This window comes from Cygnus olor, chromosome 24, assembly GCF_009769625.2.
Source record: "Cygnus olor isolate bCygOlo1 chromosome 24, bCygOlo1.pri.v2, whole genome shotgun sequence".
Lineage (NCBI taxonomy): Eukaryota > Metazoa > Chordata > Aves > Anseriformes > Anatidae > Cygnus > Cygnus olor.
Window position 1 is genome coordinate 4,395,385 of NC_049192.1, and position 22,316 is coordinate 4,417,700.

At 68.2% G+C, this 22,316-nt stretch overlaps 1 protein-coding gene across 14 annotated transcripts in view; it reads right to left on the bottom strand.

The window, feature by feature from the left end:
* NAV1 (neuron navigator 1) overlaps positions 1-22,316 on the bottom strand; it is a 67,023-nt gene that overhangs the window by 15,756 nt on the left and 28,951 nt on the right. For all 14 annotated transcript variants that reach the window (XM_040535498.1, XM_040535493.1, XM_040535492.1 and 11 more), the window contains 2 exons: positions 14,474-14,576; positions 11,065-11,430 (listed from right to left, as the gene is read on the bottom strand). In XM_040535498.1, the coding sequence (XP_040391432.1) occupies positions 11,065-11,430; positions 14,474-14,576 (469 nt within the window). The remainder of the gene's footprint in view (positions 1-11,064; positions 11,431-14,473; positions 14,577-22,316) is intronic.

Below are 22,316 nucleotides of genomic sequence, written 5' to 3' on the forward strand. Positions count from 1 at the left end.
CGCCGCGTCTCCCTGCCACCCAAGGACACCCCCCAGCCCCGTGCCACCCCCGGGGCCAAACCTCCGCTCCCGTTCGCCTGGCGGGGAGCCGACGCTTGGCAGCCGTGGCTGGCTCCAGCCCAGCCTCACTCAGGCTTCAAACCCCCGCAATTTCCCCGTTCAGGCCCCCACGGAGGTGTTTTATGGACTGAAGGCACCTGTGCAGCGGGGGGGACCAGCACCGGCACGGCAGGCAGCACCGCGGCCGGCACCGAGCTCCCCGTGACCAGCCCCACTGAGGGGGTCAGGAGGATTCCTGGAAAGGGCAGGGACCGGCCGGAACAACAAACTCATCCACCCCACAGCCTCCACCCTTTCTCGGCCAGCTCCCACTCGCTGCTCCAGCGCCCGCGGGGGACATCGGCACCTCCGCAGCGCCCGGGCAGCTGCTCCGTGCCGGGGGCGCAGCGGAGCGTGCACGAGCCCATCTCCGGGGCTGTCACTCAGCGCGGGCAGCACCCGCGAGCACGGCCGCCTTCCAGCAGGATGAGCACGGCCCCTTTCAGGTCAGCGGCTCAGTAGGTCAGGGAGGCCCCCGCAGCCCCACATCGCCTGCCCCGGGCTGGGGGGGGTGGGACGGGGAGCGGAGCCGAGGGGACGCAGCCAGCCCTGGTCCCCAGCACTGGCACCGGAGCTGCAGCAGCCAGGGGAGCTGTGCAGCAGCGCCCAAGTGACATTAGGGTGACGGGACAGGCAGGGACGGCACCCGCTGAGCACCTCTGGCACCCGGGGTGCAGGGATGATGCCCAAACGCTGCGACGGAGCCACGTGGCAGCAGAGGCAGCATGTCCACAGGGGACCGGCGTCCTCAGCGCCCCGCGGCATCGCCTGGGCTGCTCCAGCACAGCACCGGGTGCTGGGCGGGGGGCTGCAAACCCCTGCCCACGGCTGGGCCTCGCTGCCCGCTCCGGACAGCAGCAGGGCAGGGGAACCCCGCCAAAAGAGCGGCTCGGGGCTGGGGAAGCCGCACGTCCAAGCGGTGAGCCGTGCCAGGGATCGAGGGTGCTGGGGCTCACCGAGCTGGAAACGACGCAAAGCGTGAGGGAATCGGAACGCGACGGGGAAACGCGGGCAGGGTCCCATCGGGGTGCACGAGCGGGTGCTCGTCCCTCGCTCCTCCACACCCACCAGGCTGGGCACTGCCATGGTCCCTCCGCAGGAGGGGTCAGGATGAGGCTCCCCACCCCACGCAGCCCCGGGGGCAGAGCTGCTGTCAGGAACCAGAGGTTTACGGACGGGCGAGCAGAGCCCGGCCCCAGGGAAGGGGCCCCCATCGCATCTCGTGGGAGCCCAGAGCTGTTGGACACCCCGGCAGGGCGCGGGGAGCTCGTGCACCCCCAGCGCGCGTCTCTCAAACCCAGGGGACTGGCCAGGGACAGACGGACACAGCCCCCTGCATCCCTCCAGCACCGAGCCCTGCTGCCCAGGAAGGGATTTGATTACAACCACGTGCCCAGGAAGCGCCACGGAGCTGCCCGGCTCTGCACATCTCCCACCGCCAGCCCCTGCTGTGGGGATTTCTCACCGGGACAGAAATCCCCAGAGCTCGAGGCAAAGCTCCTCTCCCCTCCCACGTCAGCCCTCGGTGCTGCCCGGAGCCAGGCAGAGCTTTGGGGAGCTGCGCGCCCTGCGGCCACGTGGCTGCGACCAAACGCGGTTGGGTCTTTCCAGCTCGTGCCAGCCCAGCAGGGCTGACCCCAAAAGCTCTCCCAGCCTCGCAATGTGGCCCCAGGGGGCTGACGTACGCAGAGCCCCAGTGAAATGGGCACAGGACTTGGGGCTAACCCGCGGGGAGGTGGCCCCAGACCCTCCTCAGCAGCCCCATGAGGAAGGACCGCCGTGTACCCACGGGGGGGAGCGCAGCTCGCTGCAGCGAGGGCCAGGAGCTGAAAACAGGCACGGAGCTGCCTCAGGATGGCAGACACGGAACGAATCTGTCCCGACGGGGGGCAGGGAGCGGGGTCACAGAGCTGCGCGCACACAGCCTGGTGGGGTGACAAGGGGGAAGGAGGGCACCGGTCCCAGCACCCCACTGCCCCACGGCACACGGTACCCCCAGAGGTGTCAAGGTCCCCGGGCACCGCCTCTCCAAATACCTCCCGGCGCCGCTGCTGCCTCTCTGCAGCATCGGGGACGTGCGGAGCTGAGCTGATGTGGGGCTGAGCCCCTTCTGTAGTAACCCACAGAGCACGAGGAGCCCACCCAGCCCGTCCCACGCGTCCACCCCACCACGAGAACCGCTCAGGGGCTGCCTCTGCTGCCTGCGTGGCCCCGTGCTGGGCTCCTGGTGCCCCTGCCAAGCCCCCAGCACCACCCCAGGACAGCCGGGGGGGGGCACAGGCCACATCCCAAAGGCACTCAGGCCACGGGGTGAGACCTGGGTGCCAGATGCCCACCCTGGGGTGCCTCGAGCTCTCTTGTAGCGTGTGTGGCTGGCACGCAAAGGGGTCCCCAAAACCAAGCACTGTACCTAAATGTGCCCCCACCACCCCCCTGGCAGAACAAGGAACTCAACTTGGGCAAACACAAGCTCCCGGTCCACGGCTGAGCCCAGGCAGCCCCACAGCGGCCCTAACGGGGGTCCTGCTGGCCAAGGTCACCCGAGCACCCCCCGCAAACCCCGAAGGGCGGCAGCCAAGCCCCGGCACCACGCTGAAACCAAACCTGCAAACCCTGCCTGGGGATCCGGGGGGGGGGGGGGGGGCGGATCCTGGGGGGACGCAGCACCGGAGGGAGGGCTGAGCCCCCAGACCCGGGCTGCGGGGGGGGGGGGCAGAGCAGCCAGCTCCACAGCATCTCCCCGTGCCGCAGCTCCGGGGCTGGGCTGCTCGGGACCGGCTGCTGCGGGCACCGCGCTCCCGGGGAGCGAAGCTCGGCCCCGCTTTGTGCTCCGCACCCTCCACCTTCCGCAGCCCCCCCCCCCCCCGCTCCCCGCACCGAGCCCCCCCCCCGGCACCCCGGGGCCCCGCGCCCACCCCGGGGGGCTGCGAGCCGAGCCCGGGGGGGGGGGGGGGGGGGGGCTCCCGAAGGATGCTCGGGGGGGTCCCGGCACCGGCTCCGCGCGGCGGAGCCAAACGGGGCCAAACCGCGGGGACGCCCCGGGGCCGGTAACCGGGAGCTGGGGGGGGGGGGGGGCGGGCGGGGCCGCGGCTCCCTCCCGCCCCCGGCGCGGCGGAGACAAAGCAGCGGCCGCGGTGCGGCCCCGGGGCTCGGGGCCCGGCAGACAAAGCCCCGGCCCCGGCCCCGGCCCCGGCCCCCGGGAGCCGCCCGCCCGCAATGCGCCCGCGGCCGCCCCGCGCCCGTCGGTGCCGGTGGCGGTCCCGGTGCCGGTGGCGGTGCCGGTCCCTACCTGGCGGCCAGGCGCGGGGCACGGCGCATTCTCCCGGCCCGCAGCATGCTGCCGCCCGGAGCAGCGGCCCCGCGGGAGGGGCGGCGGCAGCGGGCCCGCCCCGCCGCGTTAAAGCGGCAGCGGCCCCGGCCCGGCTCGGTTCGGGGACAAAAGGCACGCCCCCCGCCCCCCCCCCCCCCCAAATAAATTAATAAATAAATAAATACGGGGTTGGGGTCTCACCCCCGCTCCAGCCCGAGCCCCCCGCATCGCTCCCCGCGGTGCCCACCGGCCTGCCCGCCCCCCCCCCCCCCCCCGATCCCCTCCCCGTGTCCCCGCATCCCTGCGCCTGGCCCCAGCCACCCCAGGGCCGCTTCTGGTGCCCCCAGCCCAGCCCCGGAGCTGCCCCCAGAGCTCCTGGGCTCTGCCCGGCACAGGGGGCGGCTGCTTCCAGCAGGCCTGGCTCTCGCAGCCCCCCCCCCCCCCCCCCCTTGCACAACGGCTCGGTTCGCATCTTGGTTTTTCGTCGGGCAGCCGAGCGGGAGCTGCACCCCCCAGGCAGGGCGCACCCCGGGGACCCCCTCGGCCACCCCTGTGCAGCGGCGCGGTGGGCAGAGAGGGTTAAGTGCGGCTCCGGCACAACAGCACCGGTCCCTGCGGGCTCGGAAATAAGAAATTCCTTCCTCGCCAGTCCTCGCACGGCAACGCCTCTTGGCTCCCTCCCGCTGCGCATCCCCGCTCGCTCGGCCGCCTTGTGCCTGCCCCGGCTTGGCGAGGCGAGGCGAGGCGTTGCGGGGTGCTGCGGTGCCCGTCCCCAGGGGTCACCCCCTGCCGGCACCTGCTGTCCCCACGGTGGCTCTCGGACACGCGGCTGCTGGCCAGGAGGACGGAGGTTGCACCCCAAAACGCTGCAGCATCTCGCCATGGGGTCTGGCCCCGCGGTGAGGACACCGGGATGCGCTGCTGCGGGGCGCGTGCCGGCGGGGGCGGCGGCACGGCATCGGCACGGCATCGGCACGGCATCGGCACGGCATCGGCACGGCCGGCACCGCTCCCCCGCGTCCCTCCAGCCTTGCACAACCGGGGCGCCGTCCCCTCCTGTCCCTCCCTCCTGGCCAGGAGCGTTCGGAGGAGCAGCTCTGGCCCAAATCCGGATTTGGGGCGTGTGGGGAGCCACCCTGGTCAGCCCGGGTACGCAGGACGAGGGGGGAGAATCGCTGCTGGTGGCTCCATGCGGTGCGTCCCTGAGCGAGAGCACCACGGCCACGGCAGCGTGGTGCTGCCTGCGGTGCCCCCAGAACCACACGGCCAGGCATGGACACAGGTCCTGCCCCTCACCCATCTCGCTCCTGTCACCGCACTGACACCCGTCCGCGTGCCAGCTGGCCCCGCTGCCACCAGCCTTGTGTGTGAGCCAGGGAAGCCACCAGGAGCAGGGTGACCCTGGAAGGACAGAGGGGATGCAGCGTGGCGCACCCTGCGTTGTCCCCAGCCACCAGGTTTCGCCCGCCACCTGCCCCAGTTGTCCCCAGACGAGGACATCGAGCCCCTCTCGCTCCGTCCCGGCCCTTCTCCCTTGCTCTGCCGCGGTTGTCGCAGTGGGGGAGGCATGGGGCACGCACAGCCCCTCCCCGTTTCTGTAGGGCCAGGGCTCTGTGGGGTCTCCGTGCCCTACATCCATGGGTCGCTGGCACCAAGGGGGGTCTGAGGACGGCCACCGCTCTCTCCCATCAGAGCCTCGCCCCTGTGCTCCCCGCTCCCAGCGGGACCGTTGGGAAAAGCAGGGGCAGCCTGGGCTCTTCGCTTCTCATTCACTTAATGGGGCAGAAAAAACAATTAGCTTCTTAACTCACTGGTGGGGGGGGGGGTGTAAGGGGGCCCTCGTTACTGCCCAGCAGCTCTGGGCGCTTTCCTGGGAGCACGGCTTCGATGAAGGGTGCCCTTTTGGGTGCAGGGGACACAGCGGGGAACTGGGCCACCCCTTTACCACCCCCGAAGCACCAGGAGCCCCGGAGGCAGCGCGTCCCTACACGGGGATCTCCAGCTGCTTGGGGAGCGGGGAGACTCGAAGCCTTGCTCAGGGCCCGGGGCGTCACGGCGGCCTCGTGCGGAGGTCGGAGAGTCCCCGCGCAGCACCGGGGTGGGGGAGCTGGCGTGACTCAGCCTGCTTGCGAAACTCCTGTTTTTCCTCTCGTCTGGACAAGCCCACGGCCTCGGACACCTCTGCCTGCAGGGGCCGGGCTCCTCGCACGGGGCAAGGCGGCACGTGGCGAGCGGCAAAGCCAAGGGGCAAAGGCAGCGCTCGCCTTCCCGGTCTGCAACAGATCCCGTCCCTGGTCCCCGGTGTCCCCCGTGCGGGGAGGATCTGGCGGCGCCACCGCACACACCGTGTGCCCCATATACTCCCTGCACACCCCAATGCGGGGCAGCAAGAAAGCCAGGGCAGGCCTGAGAGCCCCTCCTCACCCTCTGCTCTTCGGGGCTTGAACCAGGGCAGCGCACGGCGCAGCAAGTGCCCCAGCCGTGCCCGGCCCCGTTCCTGGGGTGACAGCCTGCTGGGGACGGGGCTGGAAGCCCCCCAGCCTCCCTGCTCCACTGCAGGGACATCCGCCAGCCCTGGGTTATCCCCGGCGTCCCCGGCGTCCCCTGACACCGCTGGTCCCAGGAGCCCATTCCCAAAGCGCACCCGAGGTGGCTGCTCCCGGGGAGCCCCAGAGCCTGGGGGTCTGCACCGGGCGCCTCGAGCAAACCCCAAATGAGGAGGAAACTCGAACACGGAACCCCCAGTGCGGCACAGGGGAGCACGCTTCGATGGTGGCAGTGCCCAGCAGGGGGCTGGGGCCCTTTTCTGGGCCTGTCCCCGGCTCGCCCCCATCCCGGCTGGAGGCAGGAACCCCGCGGAGCCCCGGCACGCGGCGCGGCCAATATTTATCCGACACCACTTCCCTGCTGCTCCCCCGCGGCCCGCGCCTCCCCGTCCGGGCCCCGAACACACGCAGGGCCACGTGCGGGGCCACGGCCGTGCCCCGCGGGATGTCCCCGCCGAGCGATGACTTCACGGGGCTCGCCGGGACGGCGGCGAGGGGTCAAGCTGGAGCTTGTGCCGAGCGCAGGCGTTTGAGGGAAGGGAGAAGAGCGCCCACGCCAAGCCCGCTCGGAGCAGGGGAGGAGGGCGGCCGCTCCCCCACCGCTCGCGGGGAGCCGAGCCAAACATCTGCTCCAGCCCCCGGGCTGCGCCGCGCTCAAGTAGCTGCGAGGAAGCCGGAGCCCGGCCAGCGCGGGCAGAGCCTGCTGGAGCGCGGCGGTGTCAGCGCGGGCGCAGCCGTCCCCAGGGATGCCGTGAGCAGCCCCGGCCCCTGCGGCACCCGGCTGCCGAGCGGCGGCATCACGGCGGCACGCGACGGTGCCCGGAGCTGTGCCAGGAGCTGCCCGCGTGTGCCGAGCCCCCCGCCCCGAGCCACGCGCCGCCCCGCGGCCCCGGCGCCCAGGGTTGCTGCCACAGCTCCCTTCCGTGCCCGCAGCAGTACCCAGCTCGCAGGGAGGGGATGCTCGCACCACGGCAGCAGGATGCACAGTGCCACCTCCCCGCCCCCACAATAAACGAGGGCCAAAAGGACTCCCCCCGATCACAGCTGTCCCACCAGCGCTTCCCCGGGGCCGTGCACGCAGCACTGAAGCCACCAAGCTTTTGGGTGCCCAGTGCCAGAAATGTGCTTCCGCACCGTCGAACCCCACCGAGCACAGCCCTACGCCAGGAGCCGGGTACACCCAGGGGGGAATAAGGGAAACTGAGGCACGGCCAGAGCCACACAGCAGGTCCCTTCAGCCCCACTCCCAGCGCCTCAGGGGGACGCCCGTACCCCGCTGAGCCCTCGGCAGCAGGCACAGGGCCCAGCAGGTACGGCTCCGTGGTGTGGCGGAGTCCCCCGGGGACTTCTGGAGCATCCCAGGGCTCTGCCTTTTTGCTGTGCCAGCGTTGTGGGGAAGCGGTTGGGAACGGGCTGGATGACGAAGGATCTGGCAAAAGGAGGGCAGCGGAAAGCACTACGTCATGCGGGGCGCTCTCCAGCCCCGGAGACGTGACGGGGCGGCTCGGAGCGGGGCAGAGCTGACATGGAGCACGGCCCCGTCCTGCACGGGAGGGAGCCTGAGTCAGAGCCCCACCGCCTCGAAGCCCTGGCATTTTTGCTCCTGCCGTGCCAGGAGCTGCCGGAGGTGCTCAGACCAGGTCGCCGAGCACGCGTGCCGCCGGGGAGCAGCAGTGCAACCACGCAGCCACGCCACAGAGCTGCAGCGCTGGTGCTTGGGGCCACGCCGCTTGGATGCAGGCAGGATGAAACCAGGCAAAACCCGCCTTGAAAAACCCCGCCTGAGCGATCCGTGCCTCCTCCGCTTCCGCCTGATTCACACGCAGGTCCGCACACGAACGTGCCCAGCGCCGCTGCGTCACCGCCCCCAAAATCACACGACCGCCACCAAGCTGCGGCGCCCCGGGGGGCTCCAGAGCCCAGGAAATGTCCCCAGCCCGGCTGGGGGTGGGGAAAATAAAAGCATCACCTTCGGCGTGGCACCCACCCAGGGTCTCACATCGGGCAGGAGGCAGCCACCAGGCGCGCTGGGCGATGCCGCCTGCGGACGAGAACCGGCCGTGGGAGGGAGCTTTGTGTCTACCTGTGCCGGGGACACGGCCCGGCGGTTTGTGCTGCCCCTGCCTGCGCCTTGCCCAGGCCCCAAGGACCGGCAGGACAGGGCAGGAGAGCGGCACCAGCGCACCAAACGCTGCTTTTAACCCGCTGTGCCCGCCGCACGCTCAGGCCCGTGGCCCGCACGGTGCCCGCAGCGGCACAAACACCTCCTCACCCTGCTGCCATCGCGCTTCCCCTTTGCCACCTTCCCCTGCAGCTCCGGCACCGGCGGGGTTCCCCCGGGGCTCTCCCCACCACCACCCTGCCGGGTCCCCACACCGCCCGCCCCGGCCACAGCTCCCCTACCTCGTGCCGCTCTCCCCCCGCCAGCCGCAGCGCCGCGTCTCCGAGGGGCTGTGTCACCGCGTCCCCGTCCCGGGGGATGTGACACGGCGTCCCCCGAGCGGGCTCTGACCTACTGCGCCACGAGGCTCGGTGCGCGCCGGCGCCGTGCGTGGAGGAGCTGCCCCGGCAGCCCGGGCCCGGGGGCTGCTGGCCCCATCTGCAGCGCGCGGATCCTGCCCCGTGCATTAGCGGCACGGGGAGACGCGGCCCGGGGCAGCGCTGGGTTTCTAGGTCAGGCAGCCGAAGAGGCTGGGTGAGGGCTGTGAGGAGGCTGGGTGAGGGCTGCGCCTCGCTCGGGGACTGCGCCCTGCCGGCAAGGCTGCCCCTCACCCTGCCAGCCAGGGAGGAGGAATCACAGAATCATTTAGGGTGGAGAAGTCCTTCGGGATCACCAAGTCCCACCACCAACCTGACCTACCGAGTCCCGTCACTAACCCGTGTCCCTCGGTGCCACGTCCACGTCTCTGAAATACCTCCAGGACTCCCCCACCTCCCTGGCAGCCGGTTCCGATACCTGACCCCCCTCTGCGTGAGGAAATTCTTCCCGACGTCCAAGCTAATCCTGCCCTGGTGCACCTGAGGCCATTGCCTCGTGTGACCCGAGAACAGAGACCGGACCCCTCTCTGCAGCCTCCTTTCAGGTGGGGTCTGCCCTCAGCCTCCTCCTCTCCAGCCTGAACACCCCCAGTCCCTCAGCTGCTCCTCACAGCTCTTGTTTCCCAGCCCCTTCACAGCCCGCAGCTCGTTTCTCCAGGAGAATACTGGGCAAAACAGTGTCAAATGCTGCACTGAAACCCAAGAATGCTGTGGAAAACTTAAAACACTACTGAAATCCAGGTAGATGACATCCACAGCCTTTCCCGCACCGAAGCGGGCCAGGCCCCTGCTCCAACAGCATCAGCACCTGCTGCAGCAGCACCCGGCGCCCCCCAGCACCCGGCGCCCCCCAGCACCCGGCCAGGGACGTCCCCCGGGGACAGAGCCCATGTTCTGCCTCACTGCCCTGCTCCAGAGGACCCCCGAGCCCTGCCGTGGGGCCACGGGGGAAAGGGCACTGAAGGGCTGTGACTCGGTCACCGCACAGCCCCGGATGCCAGCGACATCCCCGTACTGTGACTGATCCCCAGTGGACGTCCCTGCGGGTAAAGGGGTCCGGGGCTGCCCCAGAGGGGCTGGCCGCCCTCCTGCACCCCTCCCCGGAGAGGGGCACGCAGCACGGGGCACCCAGCCTGCCCCTGCACCCTGCAGAGGATTCCCTTCGGGGCACGCTCAGAGCATCCCGCTCAGGGCCCCACGCAGGGATGGGGACCGTGATGCGGTCACCTGCCCCGGCCGAGGACACCCTAAGGTTACCCCAAGGACACCCCCAGGTTACCCCCAAGGACACCCCAAGGTTGCGCACACAGCTCCAGGACGAGCACGGAGGGTGAAGGGGAGCGGTGGAGCCCTTCACCCCACAGCCAGACCCGCAGCGAAGCCCCGCTTCGGCCCCAGCTACACCAGGCACTGCAAAGCCACCCGTCAGCCCAGCGGGTCCCCCAGCCGGTGACACGCCACCTCTGCCTGCCAGGTGACGGGGCACACGGGGGGGACCGCGCTCAGCCAGCACCGGGCACCGGCGCTCACAAGCACGGGGCAGCCCCACGAGCCCCCCGAGGAGGGCTCTGACACCCCCAAGCCCACGGTCCCCGCGGCACAGCCAGGGTGACCCCCCCCCCGGCCCCCCGCTCACCGCTGTCACACGCCTCCGAGCCACGTCTGGGCAGCGCTGCCCCAGCCCCAGGACGGGGGTGAAGCCGCGGGCTGCGCTCGGTTCCGCTAGGAGCTGACGTGACTACGGACACCCCACGAGGGCTGGAGCAGCACTGTCAGGAGGCCAAATACCTCCTCCTGCTCTGGGACAACTCAAACGCTGGCGTTATTTATTTTCTCATGCGCTGAAACAGGAAACCTCCAATATGCTGAAGCCCTGGACCCCAGCCAGCGCCAGGGGCACCTCGACAGCTCAGCGGGAGCGGGACGCGCCTGGAAAGAAAATGCAAGCCCTGGGCGTGCTGGGCTGCACCCGGCGGCAGGAGATGCCCCTGGCCCTGCGGGTGGAGGGACGCAGGACTACGGGGGGCTCAGAGCAAGGGGACCCCGCTCCACGGTGCTCCCGGCCCCAATGACACCCCTTGACAATGACATCTCGGTGCCCTGCTCATGCTGGGGCGCTGAGACCCGAGCCAGCCTGTCCTACCTGTAGCACCACGTGCCACCGGCACTCCCAGCTGGGCACAGGACAGGGACAGCAGCTCAGATCCGCTGGTGTAAACTGGGAGAACCCTTCTGAAGGCAGCAGCATTGGCCGGCAGCCCCTCACCACCTGCTTTTCTCAGCCCCCTGCTCTGGGAACACCCAGGCAAGCCGGACGCTTCCCGTACACCAGGAGAGCAGCACATCCCAGGCTGGGGGCTCGCTGGCCCCAAGCAGCCCGGGGCAGCCCAGCGCCGTTTGGCTCCCCAGCACCAGCGCTGCAAGGGCCACGCACCCTTGATGGAGGGAAAGCACCTCCTGGATGCGGGGACGCGATGCAGCCTGGCAGGGAGCGGCGATCTCCGTGCTCCTCCACCCCGAGCCAAAAGGGAGGTGGCAAAACCTCCAGAAGAGCCCAGCCCGGGCACTTACCCCGTGGTGATGTCGTCGTCCTCCGTCAGGGTCTTCCCCATCAAATCGCTGTCGCTCATGTAGCCCGACTTCAGCTCCACGTCGTCGGTGTCCAGCGCCTCGACCAGCTCCAGGCGGGAGATGTGGCTCAGCTTGCTGGGGCTGCGCATGGGCATGGTGTGCGAGTAGTGCGCCCGCTCGCCGTGCATGTACCAGCTGGGGGTGCCCTCGGAGCGGCAGCTGCCCCCCACCGACGGCGCGTCCCCGGCCTGCAGGCGGGGGCTCGACTGCCCGTAGCGCCAGGAGAGCGGCGAGGAGCGGTTCGACAGGCTGGACACGCTGCGGGGGTTGGCTTCGTCGCTGTCGTAGCACGTCATCTCCAGGGAGCTGTGAGGATGGGGAGCCTGGGTTAGGGTCGGGGTCGGGGTTAGGGTTAGGCTCTGGCAGACCCCTGCCTCCGGGATTTCCCGTTTTGAGACGTGTGGGGTCTCTGCCAGCACCGAGCCTCAGGATCCCCCAAGCAAACGGTCCAGAGGGACGGGAGCGACCCAGAGGCTCCATCGCTGCATCCCACCCACCTCTGCACCTCCATCGCCCCGGAGCAGGGGCTGGCAGCAAACACGAGAGGGGCAGCACCTCTGCGTGGCACCAGGGACCAGCCCAGCCCCACGCCAGCCCCCCGAGGGTCCTGCAGAACCCCATTAACAGGGAGCTGTCAGGGAAAGCCCAGCTGCGCTGCCCGTGCCTCTCTGCAGCCAGCCCAGAGCCGCGAGCGCAGCGGTGACGGGGAGCTCAGCTACTCCCCGCACCCCTCGGGGTGTATTTCGGGCAAACGGCATGTCAGGGAGTGATGCTGAGGCTAAATTTAGACACCGAAAATGATTACTTCTTGGAGCAGCTCCTCGGGAACCCACAGCCCTCGACTTGGCTCCGCACGCTGCTCTCAGGGAGCTATTCCCGAGCCGCGACCACGCCGCGTTTGGATTGAACGCCCCGGCAGGAGCACCGAAAGCCAAAGCCCGGCTGCAGGACGGAATTTAAAAGAGGGAACTGCATAAAAACTAGGCAGTTCGTTACAGCGGAACTGAAAGGGGCTGCTAAAAGGGTGCAGTTTTTGTGGGAAGCACAAAGGCTATTTAAAGATGTTCTGCCGGCAGCTCGCAGCAGATGCAAACCACGTCTCCGAGCAGGGCGCAGAAAGCCCCGAGGAAGCTCCTGCGGCCCCGCGGCCGGGCGCAAGGGCTGTCAGAAGCACGGTGACGTCTTCCAGGAACAAAGCTGCGTCCTAGCACGGGGACAGGAAAGGGTCAAGGCTTCGCTGGATGAAAGAACCCAGCGAGGAGAAGAGGAGAAATGGCAGGAATATTTGTGGAAGGAATAAAATGGAGCGGCAAACCCTTCCCAGGCACGTGGGAGCAGGCAGAGAGCGTGCACCAGGAGGACACCCAGCTGCCAGAGTGCCCCAGGAAGAAAGCTGCGACAGATGAGGGCACTTTTACATCTGTGCTGGCCGTGGGGAGCTGAAGGGGTCCCCACGCCACGGCCCCAGTCCCCAGAGAACCTGCCTCTGGTGCTCCTGGAGGGACGCGGTGGACCTCGCACCGCGGCCACATCCGCCCAGCACCACAGAGCCCGAAGCGGCTCCGGTTTTGAGGAGACCCGGGGCGCACCCAGAGGACCACAGGCAGCATCTGTATTGGGCACACTTGTGGAATTTGTTCCCGAGAGCAGAATTAGTGGGTCTGTGTGGTGGTGAAAAGCCGGGGAAGAGCTGGCCCGGCTTTGGGAAGCGCAGCCCGTCGGCGTGGTGGGGCTGCTGGAGGGATGCCTGCAGCACGCAGGTACGGGCTGCCGCAGGTCAGTGAGCTCTCCCACCAAATGTAGCTTCCAAATAAACTCAGCTGCCACGGGCTAAGAGGCAAAGCCCTCACGGGTGTAAGAGCTCCTTACGGGACAGAAAGCAGGGGCAGGCTTCCCCGGGCTGCTCCCACCAGTTATCAGTGGTCAGTTTTCTCCGTGGCAGGGATGGGGCTGAGGCCTCAGCCGTGGGATGCACGCACAAATCATCAAGGAAAGGAGGTGACAGCGAAGAGACAAAACCCACCAGCAATACTCATTTAATCGCCCTTAATATCCTTTGCCCTATTTCCCTAAGACAGGGGCTGACAGAGGATTTGCTAAGGAGCCGCTGAGCTGAGCAGCGCGCCGAGGAAGCAGCGGATGAAATTTGACACAGATGAATGCAAAGCAAATGCAAAGCAGCCCTGACTCGGCGCGAGCAGTGCCGGGCTGCAAGCGGGCTCTTACACCGAGCGAAGAGATTGCAGAGCTGTAATGGATAATTCCAGGAAATCGCCGGCTCAGGGAATATTGCCACGGCCCCCATGCAAATCCCAGTGCCCGAGCGCTCTGCTCCCTCCAGCTCAGAGATCTGGAAAGTGCGGTGAGGATGATGAAGGTCTTGGCAAGCTTCTGGGTGACGAAGAGCTGAATAGAGCGGGCTTCTTCAGCCTGGACAAAGCTGGCTGGGGGGGGGACGCAGGGGAGCTCTGTAATTGCCAGTGGTAGGTGAGGGGGGTCAGGAAGCCCCTAGAAGGTCCAGCACGTTCTCGCCCCTTCCAACACAAAATCAAGCATCCAGCGAGGCCACGAGGTGGCAACAAACACCCAGGGAAGGACACACAGCTCCTCGCTTCCCGGCCTCGCCGACACCCGGCGCAGTCTCCCTGCGGAGCCCAGGCTTGTAACTGAGGGGCCGGGGCTGGGAGGGTGCCCTGGGGAGATGCCCGCCACCCCCCCACCCACTGCCAGGCACGGGGCTGGAGCTGCTGGGCAGAACCTGAGCGCATCCAGAGCAAAGCAGCAATCCTGCAGGGACCCCGGGGGGACACCGATGGCCCCAGACACGGGTCGGAGACACGAACGCAGGCAGGAACCCGGCTCCGTTTCGCCAGCCCAGCGGTGTCCCTGCCCACAGCTCCTCCATCCCCAAGCTGCACCCTCGGGGTGCTGTCACCCCAGCCTGGGCGGCAGCCTGGACACGGGAGGGTTCCTGGCACCTCCCCGCGTGCTGCCCAGGTGCTTGGCCAGCTCTATCCTCACCTCTACATACAGCAGGGAAACCGAGTCACAGGTAGGGGCAGGCACAGGAGATACTCTCCCTTCTTCTCGTCCTCACGGGGACAGCCGAGCATCGGGACCAGCCCTCACCTCCTGCTTTGGGGCCGGGGGCGATCGGCTTCCCCTCGGTGCCACCCGCTGCCCCTGTCCCATCCCCGCCGTCCCAGCACCCATGAGCCACGTCAGCCCCGGGGCGCTGCCGGAGCCAGGTGCCCAGGCCATGGGGCACAGCCAGCGCCCTCTCCCACCCGGGACCCCCAAGGGAAGGTGCTGGTTGTGGGGAGGGGGACGCGGGGTGCTGGGGCCTCACCTGTGAGACACCTGGGAGCCCCGCAGGCTGGACATGGTCTCCTCCAGGTTCTGCCGAAGGTCCAGCACATTCTGCACCGTCCTCTTCCTCTGGGACTCGGGGTCTGCGGAGGGACAAGGAGGTGGCTTTAAAGGGACGGAACACCTCTGAGCGTGGCTTTCCCAACCAAGGCCCTCCCCAGGTCCCACTCTGCCGCCAGGAGGGGACAGGGCAGGGCTCCCGTGCTGGACCCAGGTGTCGGTGTCACCGCACATCCACTAAACGCCACCGCCCTGGGTGCTGTGGCCAGGAGCAGGGCAGAGGGACCAGAAGCAGGGACACCGAGGCCTGAGCAGCCCCGGCACCCCCGGGCAGCAGGGCCAGGACCCTGCTGGGACGGGGACTTCTGCTCCAAAAACACCACGCTGGGAGCACGTTCACACGTGCGCACACCCGCTAACGGACCTGCAGGTGTGCTCCCATGCCCACAAGTGTGCACACACACCTAGAGCCCCCATGCACATGAATACACACACCCGTGTGCATGCACACGGATTTGGGGGGGGGGGGGGGGCACTGCGCCCCTTCCATGGCAGCTGGTGCAGCCCTGGCAGCGCTGCTGGGCTCGGGGCACGGCTCCAGCCTCCCCGGGTCCCCAGCCCGCTCACGTGCGTCCCCGTCGGGTAACAGCCGTGCCAGCGCGGCTTTGATCCCCGATTTCAAGCCTTTCAGCCGTGGCCACGGCTTGCCATTGAACCGCAGCGACAGCTTAAAGGGCAGCGGGCGCGAGGGACGCTGGAGGCGGCTCCTCCTAACACGCCGTGGCACCCAGCGCTTCGGGATTTGCCACGGCACCGTGAGAGCTGCAGGGAGCGGGGGGACACCCCCAGCACACCCCCCCGGCAAGCTCCCCACGGCACCAAGGCCGCGCGTCCAGCACGCGAGCAGAGCCCGTGTCCCCTTGTCCCTGTCACACGCCAGCCACCTCCCCGGGCACCGCAGGCAGCGCCCAGGGGCTCGGCAGCGCTGCCCCATGCCGGGCTGCGCCCCCGCCCCGCTGCGAAGCATCGCTGAGCTTCGTGTGGAAGGTGGTGACGAGCGGCAGCAGCCCCGATGAGACAGGTTAAATGAAGCAGGTTAAAGCCTGCGGCACCGAAGGGTGAGCACCGGCAGAGCTCCTGGCCGGGGCCGGGTACGCGGGGGCACCCAGCACCGCACACACACCTCATGGGAGAGCGGGGACGGGGATGGGGACGTGCGGGCAGCGAGGGCGCAGGGGTGCGGGGCTGGGTTCTGTGCACAGGGCACAGAGGAGGCAGGGCAGAAACCAGGGGGCCATGGCCGCCAGTGCCAAACGTGCGATCCGTACGGCAATGGAAGATGACGGAGTCCGGTTTCCTTCCACCACGGCCCCGAGCTCAGCACCGCAGCAGCGGACAGGAGCGGCAGCCCCAGCTTTCCGTCTGCTGCCCCCGCCGCTGGCAGCGCTGCGTCCCCAGGGGCTGGCCAGGCCGGGACGCAGGAGCCACCTCGGTCCCTTGGGGCTCCCACCCCTGCCAGCTCAGCGGCGGCTCCCTCTCGAAAACGCTCGGCCGCCTCCCCCGCGGCCACCCGCGGCCGTTCCCACTGGCCCCAAGCCAGCGTGGGGCTGGCGCTGCCTCCCGAGGAGCGGCCGCGCGAGCACCCGCTGCGTCCCCAGCCGCGCTGCGAGGCCGCGGGGTCCCAGTTTCGGGGTGCTGGCACGGACCCGGCTCCCCAGCTTCTCCCAGCCTGATCCCCGCTGGCTCCGGCCACTGCCCCCCCCGGCACAGTTCGCTCCCCTGGCCCGAATTTTTGGCCGGCCATCCAGGTCGCTCCAACCTCTGGAGATGCTGCGGGAAAAGCTGCAGCTTTCACCTGGGAGAGGGCCAAACTCCGGGAGCTGCTCCCCCACCTCTGCACACACCCCCGCCGGCACTGAGGTGCCGCAGCCTGTCCCCGCCGTGGCACCACCTGGCAGCGGGGTCCCTTTCCCAGGTGACCGGGGCTGGCCGAGCCGCTGCGTGCCGGAGCCGAGCCGAAACCGGAGCCGCCGGGAGAGGCTGGAGTGTGGGAACGGCGCGAGCGCGCTGGATTCCTCCCCTCATCGATTTAGCAAGCCTGCTGCAGCCAGATGTTTCCAGCTGCCGGCTCACGGAGCAGCGGGTCAGACAGACATCCCACCTCGGCCGGGCTCGCTTCCCCGGCAGTGACGTGTCCCGCCGTGTCCCCTGCTCGGCCGGGGCCGCGTGCTCAGGGCCGTTTCCTCCAGCCCAGCTCTGGAGCACAGCCCCGCTGGCAGCCCCCGGCCGCTCTTCCAGGCTCCGTCCCACTGCAGCCCCTGTCTGAGCATCCCCTAACGCCGCCGCGCCGAGGAGGTGACACCGCCACCGTCCCCAACCGCTGTGTCCTGCAGCCTGCAGCCACGCTTGCTGCAGCTCTCCTCGCCCCGCTGCAGCTCCATCCCTCGCCTGAGCGCCCTCAGCTCCCTCCAACGTCAGCGAGCAAAGTGCGGCTGATTCACAGGAGGGGAAACTGAGGCAGGAAGCCCGGATCCACCCCCCCAGCCGACCCAGCCGCCCTCCCGCCCGGCGTGCCGTGCCCGGCGCGGGGCTGCCGGCTTCCCCGCCCGCCCGACGGGGCGCCGCCGCGTCCTCGCGCTGCAGACGTGGCCAAGTACGTCAGGGGACGAGGAAATCATCAGCTCCCAGCGGCTCGTGACGGCTCCTTTCAAAGGAGCATGTGGCCGACACCTCCCGCTGGGGCCAGGCAGCTCCGCGGCCGTGGGACACGTGCGCCCCATGTGCCTTGGCAGGGAAACCCGGGGGGGGGGTGCGCGCGCGCTGCCCCAGCGCTCGATCGCATCGTGCGCGCGCTCATGTGGGGGCCAAATGGCAGCGGGAGCCGTGCGGCCGCGGGAAGGTGCGTGTGTGTGTGTGTGTGTGTGTGTGTGCGCACACCCCTGTGACCGTGCAGACGTGCACGCACGAGGACGGCAGCAGCAGATGCAGTCATGCAGCCAGCCACACACAGGGGCAGCGTGCACCAGGGGTGCGCTTGCCGGGCTGGCACGGCACGCTGGTGCCGGCGTGACGCTCGCACGTGTGGATTTTCTTGCCCCCGGCCCACCCCGAGCGGTCTCGTTCCAGAACAGACCGGGAACGGACTCCCGGTGACCCGGCGAGGTTTTACACGGCAAGCAGGAATTTCCTATAAAAGGCCTCGCAGCGCTCGTGAGTCATTCCGGTGGGCCCCTATTACACAGGAGCTGTAATAATTTTCCCCAGGCCGCAAAATGTTTTTACCCATTGCTCAATTCCTTCCAGTGCGCTGAAGACAACGCCAATAAACTCGGCAACAAAAGCCGCTCTCCGGGGGCAGCGAGGTGTCTGCAGCGCACCGGAGGCTCCCCGACTCTGCAAACCCCCGAGCGGACGCGCGCTGCCTCGGGCCGTGCTCCCAGCTGCGCTTCGGGACGGACCGGGGCCGTGGGGAGCCTGCCCGAGCCCTCCTGCCCCTGCCCACGCTGCCTCCGGCCTCCAGCCCAGGCTTTTTTGCTGCGTTTTCCTTGCAAACCCTCTGCTCCGGCACCCAGACCCCGCCGCAGCCGGGGGGAGAGCCCAAGACCGGTGCAAGACCCAAACCTTCCCAGCCTGCAGCGTGCGCGTCGGTTCCCCCGGCACGGCCCGCTGACAGCGGAGGCTTTCCATCTGGAGGCAAACGGCTTTATCTTAGGTTTCTTGCTGCTCTGATTCACGCTCCTGGACGGCTGGGCAGGGGGATGGTCACAACGTGCAACCCTTCTCCCCATGGTTTAATTAATTCTTCCTTCCCCCCACAGCCACCCAGCGGGCCAAATGAGCGGTGGGGATCGCTAACGGGACTCTGTGGGTAACTGCCAGGTCCCCGGCGTTCGCATCCCCCACCGGCCTTGTTTTCTGGGCCAGCTCGAGCTCTTCCCACCACAGCCCCGCAGTCTGGTGTGACTTGAGCTCCCTGCGTGCTGTGGGACCCCAAAAACCTCCGGGCCACCCCTCTGCATCGGGACAGAGCGCATGCCTGCTGCCTCCCCGTGTCAGAGCAGGCCAAGGGGAGGTGTGTGGGTGCTGTCCCCAGAAACCTGGATAAAGGCAGCTGCCCTGGGCTGGCGGAGCCAGGGATGCTCTTTGCTGGGGATGCAGAGGCACGGAGCCACCTGCTGATGGGGACAGCGTGCCCGATGCATGGCCCGAGCCTGCCGGTGAGCGCTGTCCCCTCCTGGGACACTGCGAGAGAAGAAGAGAGGCCAGGACCCCGCTTTGCAGAGCCACCCCGCGTCTCTTGTCAGCCTGGATCCTTCTGCACAAAAACGTGGCTCTCCAAAGGCAGCCGGGAAGGAAGCCCCATCCCCTACAACCACACACCATAGCCATAACAGCAGCTGTCCCCATAACCAGGGCCGTCCCCATAACCGTGCCTGTCCCCATACCCACGGCAGCACCCATCACCGCGCCGCCCCGCTCCCCTCCCAGAGCGGGCTGGTGCAGCCCCGCAGCGCGCGCAGGGGCCGTCGGCTCCCCGCCGGCAGGCGAGAGCAGCAAATTAGCAGCAGCGCAGCGGTGACAGGCCAGGACTTCAGCCGAATCAGCACTTCTGGGGCGAGGGCTGCTGCTAAGCCTTGTGAATCGCTTCTCCTAATGAGGGCAGGGCTGGGAGACCTGGAGCCTGAACCCGGTCTGGCTCCAGCAAGCCAAGCTTTTAAAAGGGATTCAGACTTTCTCAGGCTAGAGCAGCCATAAATCCAGTTAATTGGGTCTCTCCCATACACTACTTTCCAAGTGAACCCGCTGGAGAGATCCAGTCTGGGCCTCCGGCCCATTTGCGGGTTTCTTTCAATGGATGCTGCGCTCGGCCCCGAAGCACCCCACCTGCGCGTCCAAATTGCAGCTCCTTTTTCTTTAACGACAGCTTCAAGCTGCTCGGCACGTCCCTCCTCCACGCCTCGCTCCGCGCCTCCGCACCAGGAGCCAGCCCCCGGGGTGCCCAAAATCCCCCCGCCGGGGCGGGCCCTGCCCCGTGCCACAGCCGCTCTCACCCCGCGGCGGAGGAAGCGGGAGCGGCCCGACGCTCCCATCCCCGGCACTGCGGGTTCCAAAATAACACGGAGGAAACGCCGGCAGCCTGGGAGCAGGGCGGGATGGATGGCAGAGGGCAGGGGCTCGCCCCGATCTGCACGCCCAGGGGTGCCCCGAGGTGCTCGCTGGCTTCTGGAGAGCAAGCACAGGGGCGCGGGGCGTGCGGTGGCACCGTCTGCCCGCCCTGGGACGCACACGCTGCGAGCGGTGCGTGCAGCTGGGGTCGGTCCCCAGCCCGCTGCCCTGCAGAGCAGGGTTAGTCCAGGCGTGCGTCGCTCCGTGCCTCCGTTTCCCCCCTCCCTGGATTCGCTGTCCCCTTGGGGCACCGCATTATTTCTGCCTGCGAGCGCCGGGCTGCCCCGCGCATCCCCTGGCTAGCAACGCTCAGCCCTGGGATTTGAGGTGCCCCGAGCCCCTCGCCGCTGCGACACGCCGCCTGTAACAGCCACCAGCAGACGCTCGAGGGGATGCTGCAGACTTAAGCAAAAAGGGAAGAAAAAGGAACAGGACCAGGGGGACAAAAGCAAAGAAGAAAAACCTCGAAGCAGAAGGTGCGGGCGGGCCTGGGGGCCCCAGAGCAGCCGGCGGCAGCAGGTTCAAGCTCCCCACACGTCACGAGCCACGGGTCGGACATTGTGGAAATTCAAAATTCCAGATGGCTCTTTGGGCTTTTTTTTTTTTTTTTTTTCGGTCTCATTTCCAAGGCAACAAGACTCGCTGTCATCTGCCAGTTGCCATAGCGATTTCACCTGATTCTGCTTCAGCAGCGCAGCGGAAGAGAAAGCCGGGCGAGCTGAGCTCTCTGCTGCCGCGGAGCCGCGAGCTGGTGCGCGTTCAAAGTTCCTGGGGAGAGCAAGAGATAAATGGGGCTTTATCCGCGGAGGCAATGGGCTGATTCACAGGATCAAAGGAAGGAACTGCGGGTTTCTATAGCACAAATCAGCCCTTCACTTAACTGCTTCGACGCCCTCCAGATGTGCCGCACATCTGGGGACGTCGCCGCGCCGAGCTCTGCCTGGCGGAGGAGGGGGTTTGGTGCCGGGGGTCCCGCGCCCGCTTCTGGCTTGGTCTCATGGACCAAGCTGGGTTCCTGCAGAGATCCGAGAGCGGGGTGGAAGAAAAGTGGCCGATGGCAGGTCCATTGCCCAGAGCCACCCGCTCTCCCGGCACAGCCCTGCCCCAGCAGCCCAGGCAGCAGCTCTGGGGGGCGCAGAGCACCCCCGGGCAGCCCCAGCAGCGAGCAGAGCCCCCTGAACCAGGATGCAGCACCCTCTGCCGCTGCAAGGACGAAGCCTGGCACCCTTTGGCCTCCCCAAATTCGGGGTTAAGCAGTACGCACCGCCGGGAGCTGCACGCAGCCGGCCACAGAGAGCGCTTGTTCGGCATCGGGCGCGCTCGTCCGCCGGCCACGTGCGCCGTCACCGCCTCAATGGCCCCGTTATCGCAGCGGGTGCTCCAAGACGCGGCCGTGCACCGAGCCTGGCTGCAGCACGGGGCTCGGAGTCGCTCCTCCAGACCCACGCTCACACCGGGGCCCCGCAGAGGCTTTACAAGCACCCACCTCCCTGCCCCAGGTGCCGGCACGGCCGGGCGGGCCCTGCCGCGAGCACCCGTGGAGAGAGCGAAGGACTCGGGAGCTCCCGGTCTGCGGTAGCCGCGCGCTGACTCGCGGTCATATGCCCCGGATCAGCAGATGTGACGATGCTCCAGGAGCCAGCCCGCCCTGCCTGAGGCTCCCTTCTGCCGTTTGCGTCCTCGCCGAGGACAACGAACCCCTTGAGCAGGGGCTGGAGGGCCGAGAGAGGACACTCGGTGCTGGCAGGACGCTCGCGGGTGGCGGCCACCCAGGAGAGCGGCGCTGCTGGCGGGCAGAGCCCCCGTGCCCATTCCTCCTTGCTCTCACTGCCTGCCACGAGCCCGGGGCTGGCCGAAACGGGGTTTATCACCCCACGGGCCTGTCCCCTTCTCAGCCCACGTCCCCATACCCAGGACCGAGGGGAAGGGCCCCGGCCGGGCAGCTCCTGGCTTGCGCTGGCTCCAATTCGCAGGGAGCAGCGCTCCAAGCGAGAGCACAGTCATTAGTGCAGCCAAACTCCTCGCTCCCGGCCAGAACACAGCCGTGCTTGGGGAAGCTTTATATTCAGAGACAAACAACTCACATTTGCTTTTTAACTGTTGGAATTGCACCCACTGGGACGGAGCGAACAGGGAGCCTTTTGTCCCCTTCTCCTTGTGACTGAGAGCTTTGTGCAGAGCAATGCGTTGCAAACACAATTCTCCGCGGCCTCAGCTGGGCTCTGCGGCTCTGGTAGACACTTGGTCTGTCCGTCCATCACCCGGCCAGCCAAGGAGCCCTCGTGCGTCTCCAGCAAGAATGCAAAATGTCCTCCCTCGCTCTCCAGCCAGCCGCAACCCGCAGATGTGCCCTGCCCAGCGCGTCTTCTCGCTGAGCTGCTTAGCAGAGCCGCCACGACAGACCCAAGACGCAGGCGGCGCTGGGGAAGGCAGCAGCTCAAAAACCAAGCTCAGAAACCCAAACTGCACAGGGCCACGGGCGGCAGAGCTGCTCCTTTGGGTTACGGCCCGGTGGGAGCTAAGGCAAGCAGCCTGCCTTTGCAGGGAGCATCTCCGACCGTGAAAACTCCCAGCACAGCACGGTCGGAAGGACCAGGTCACTGCCGACTTCCAGGGGAGGTCCCAGCCACCGTCACCTCTTGGGGAGGGGGCTCCAG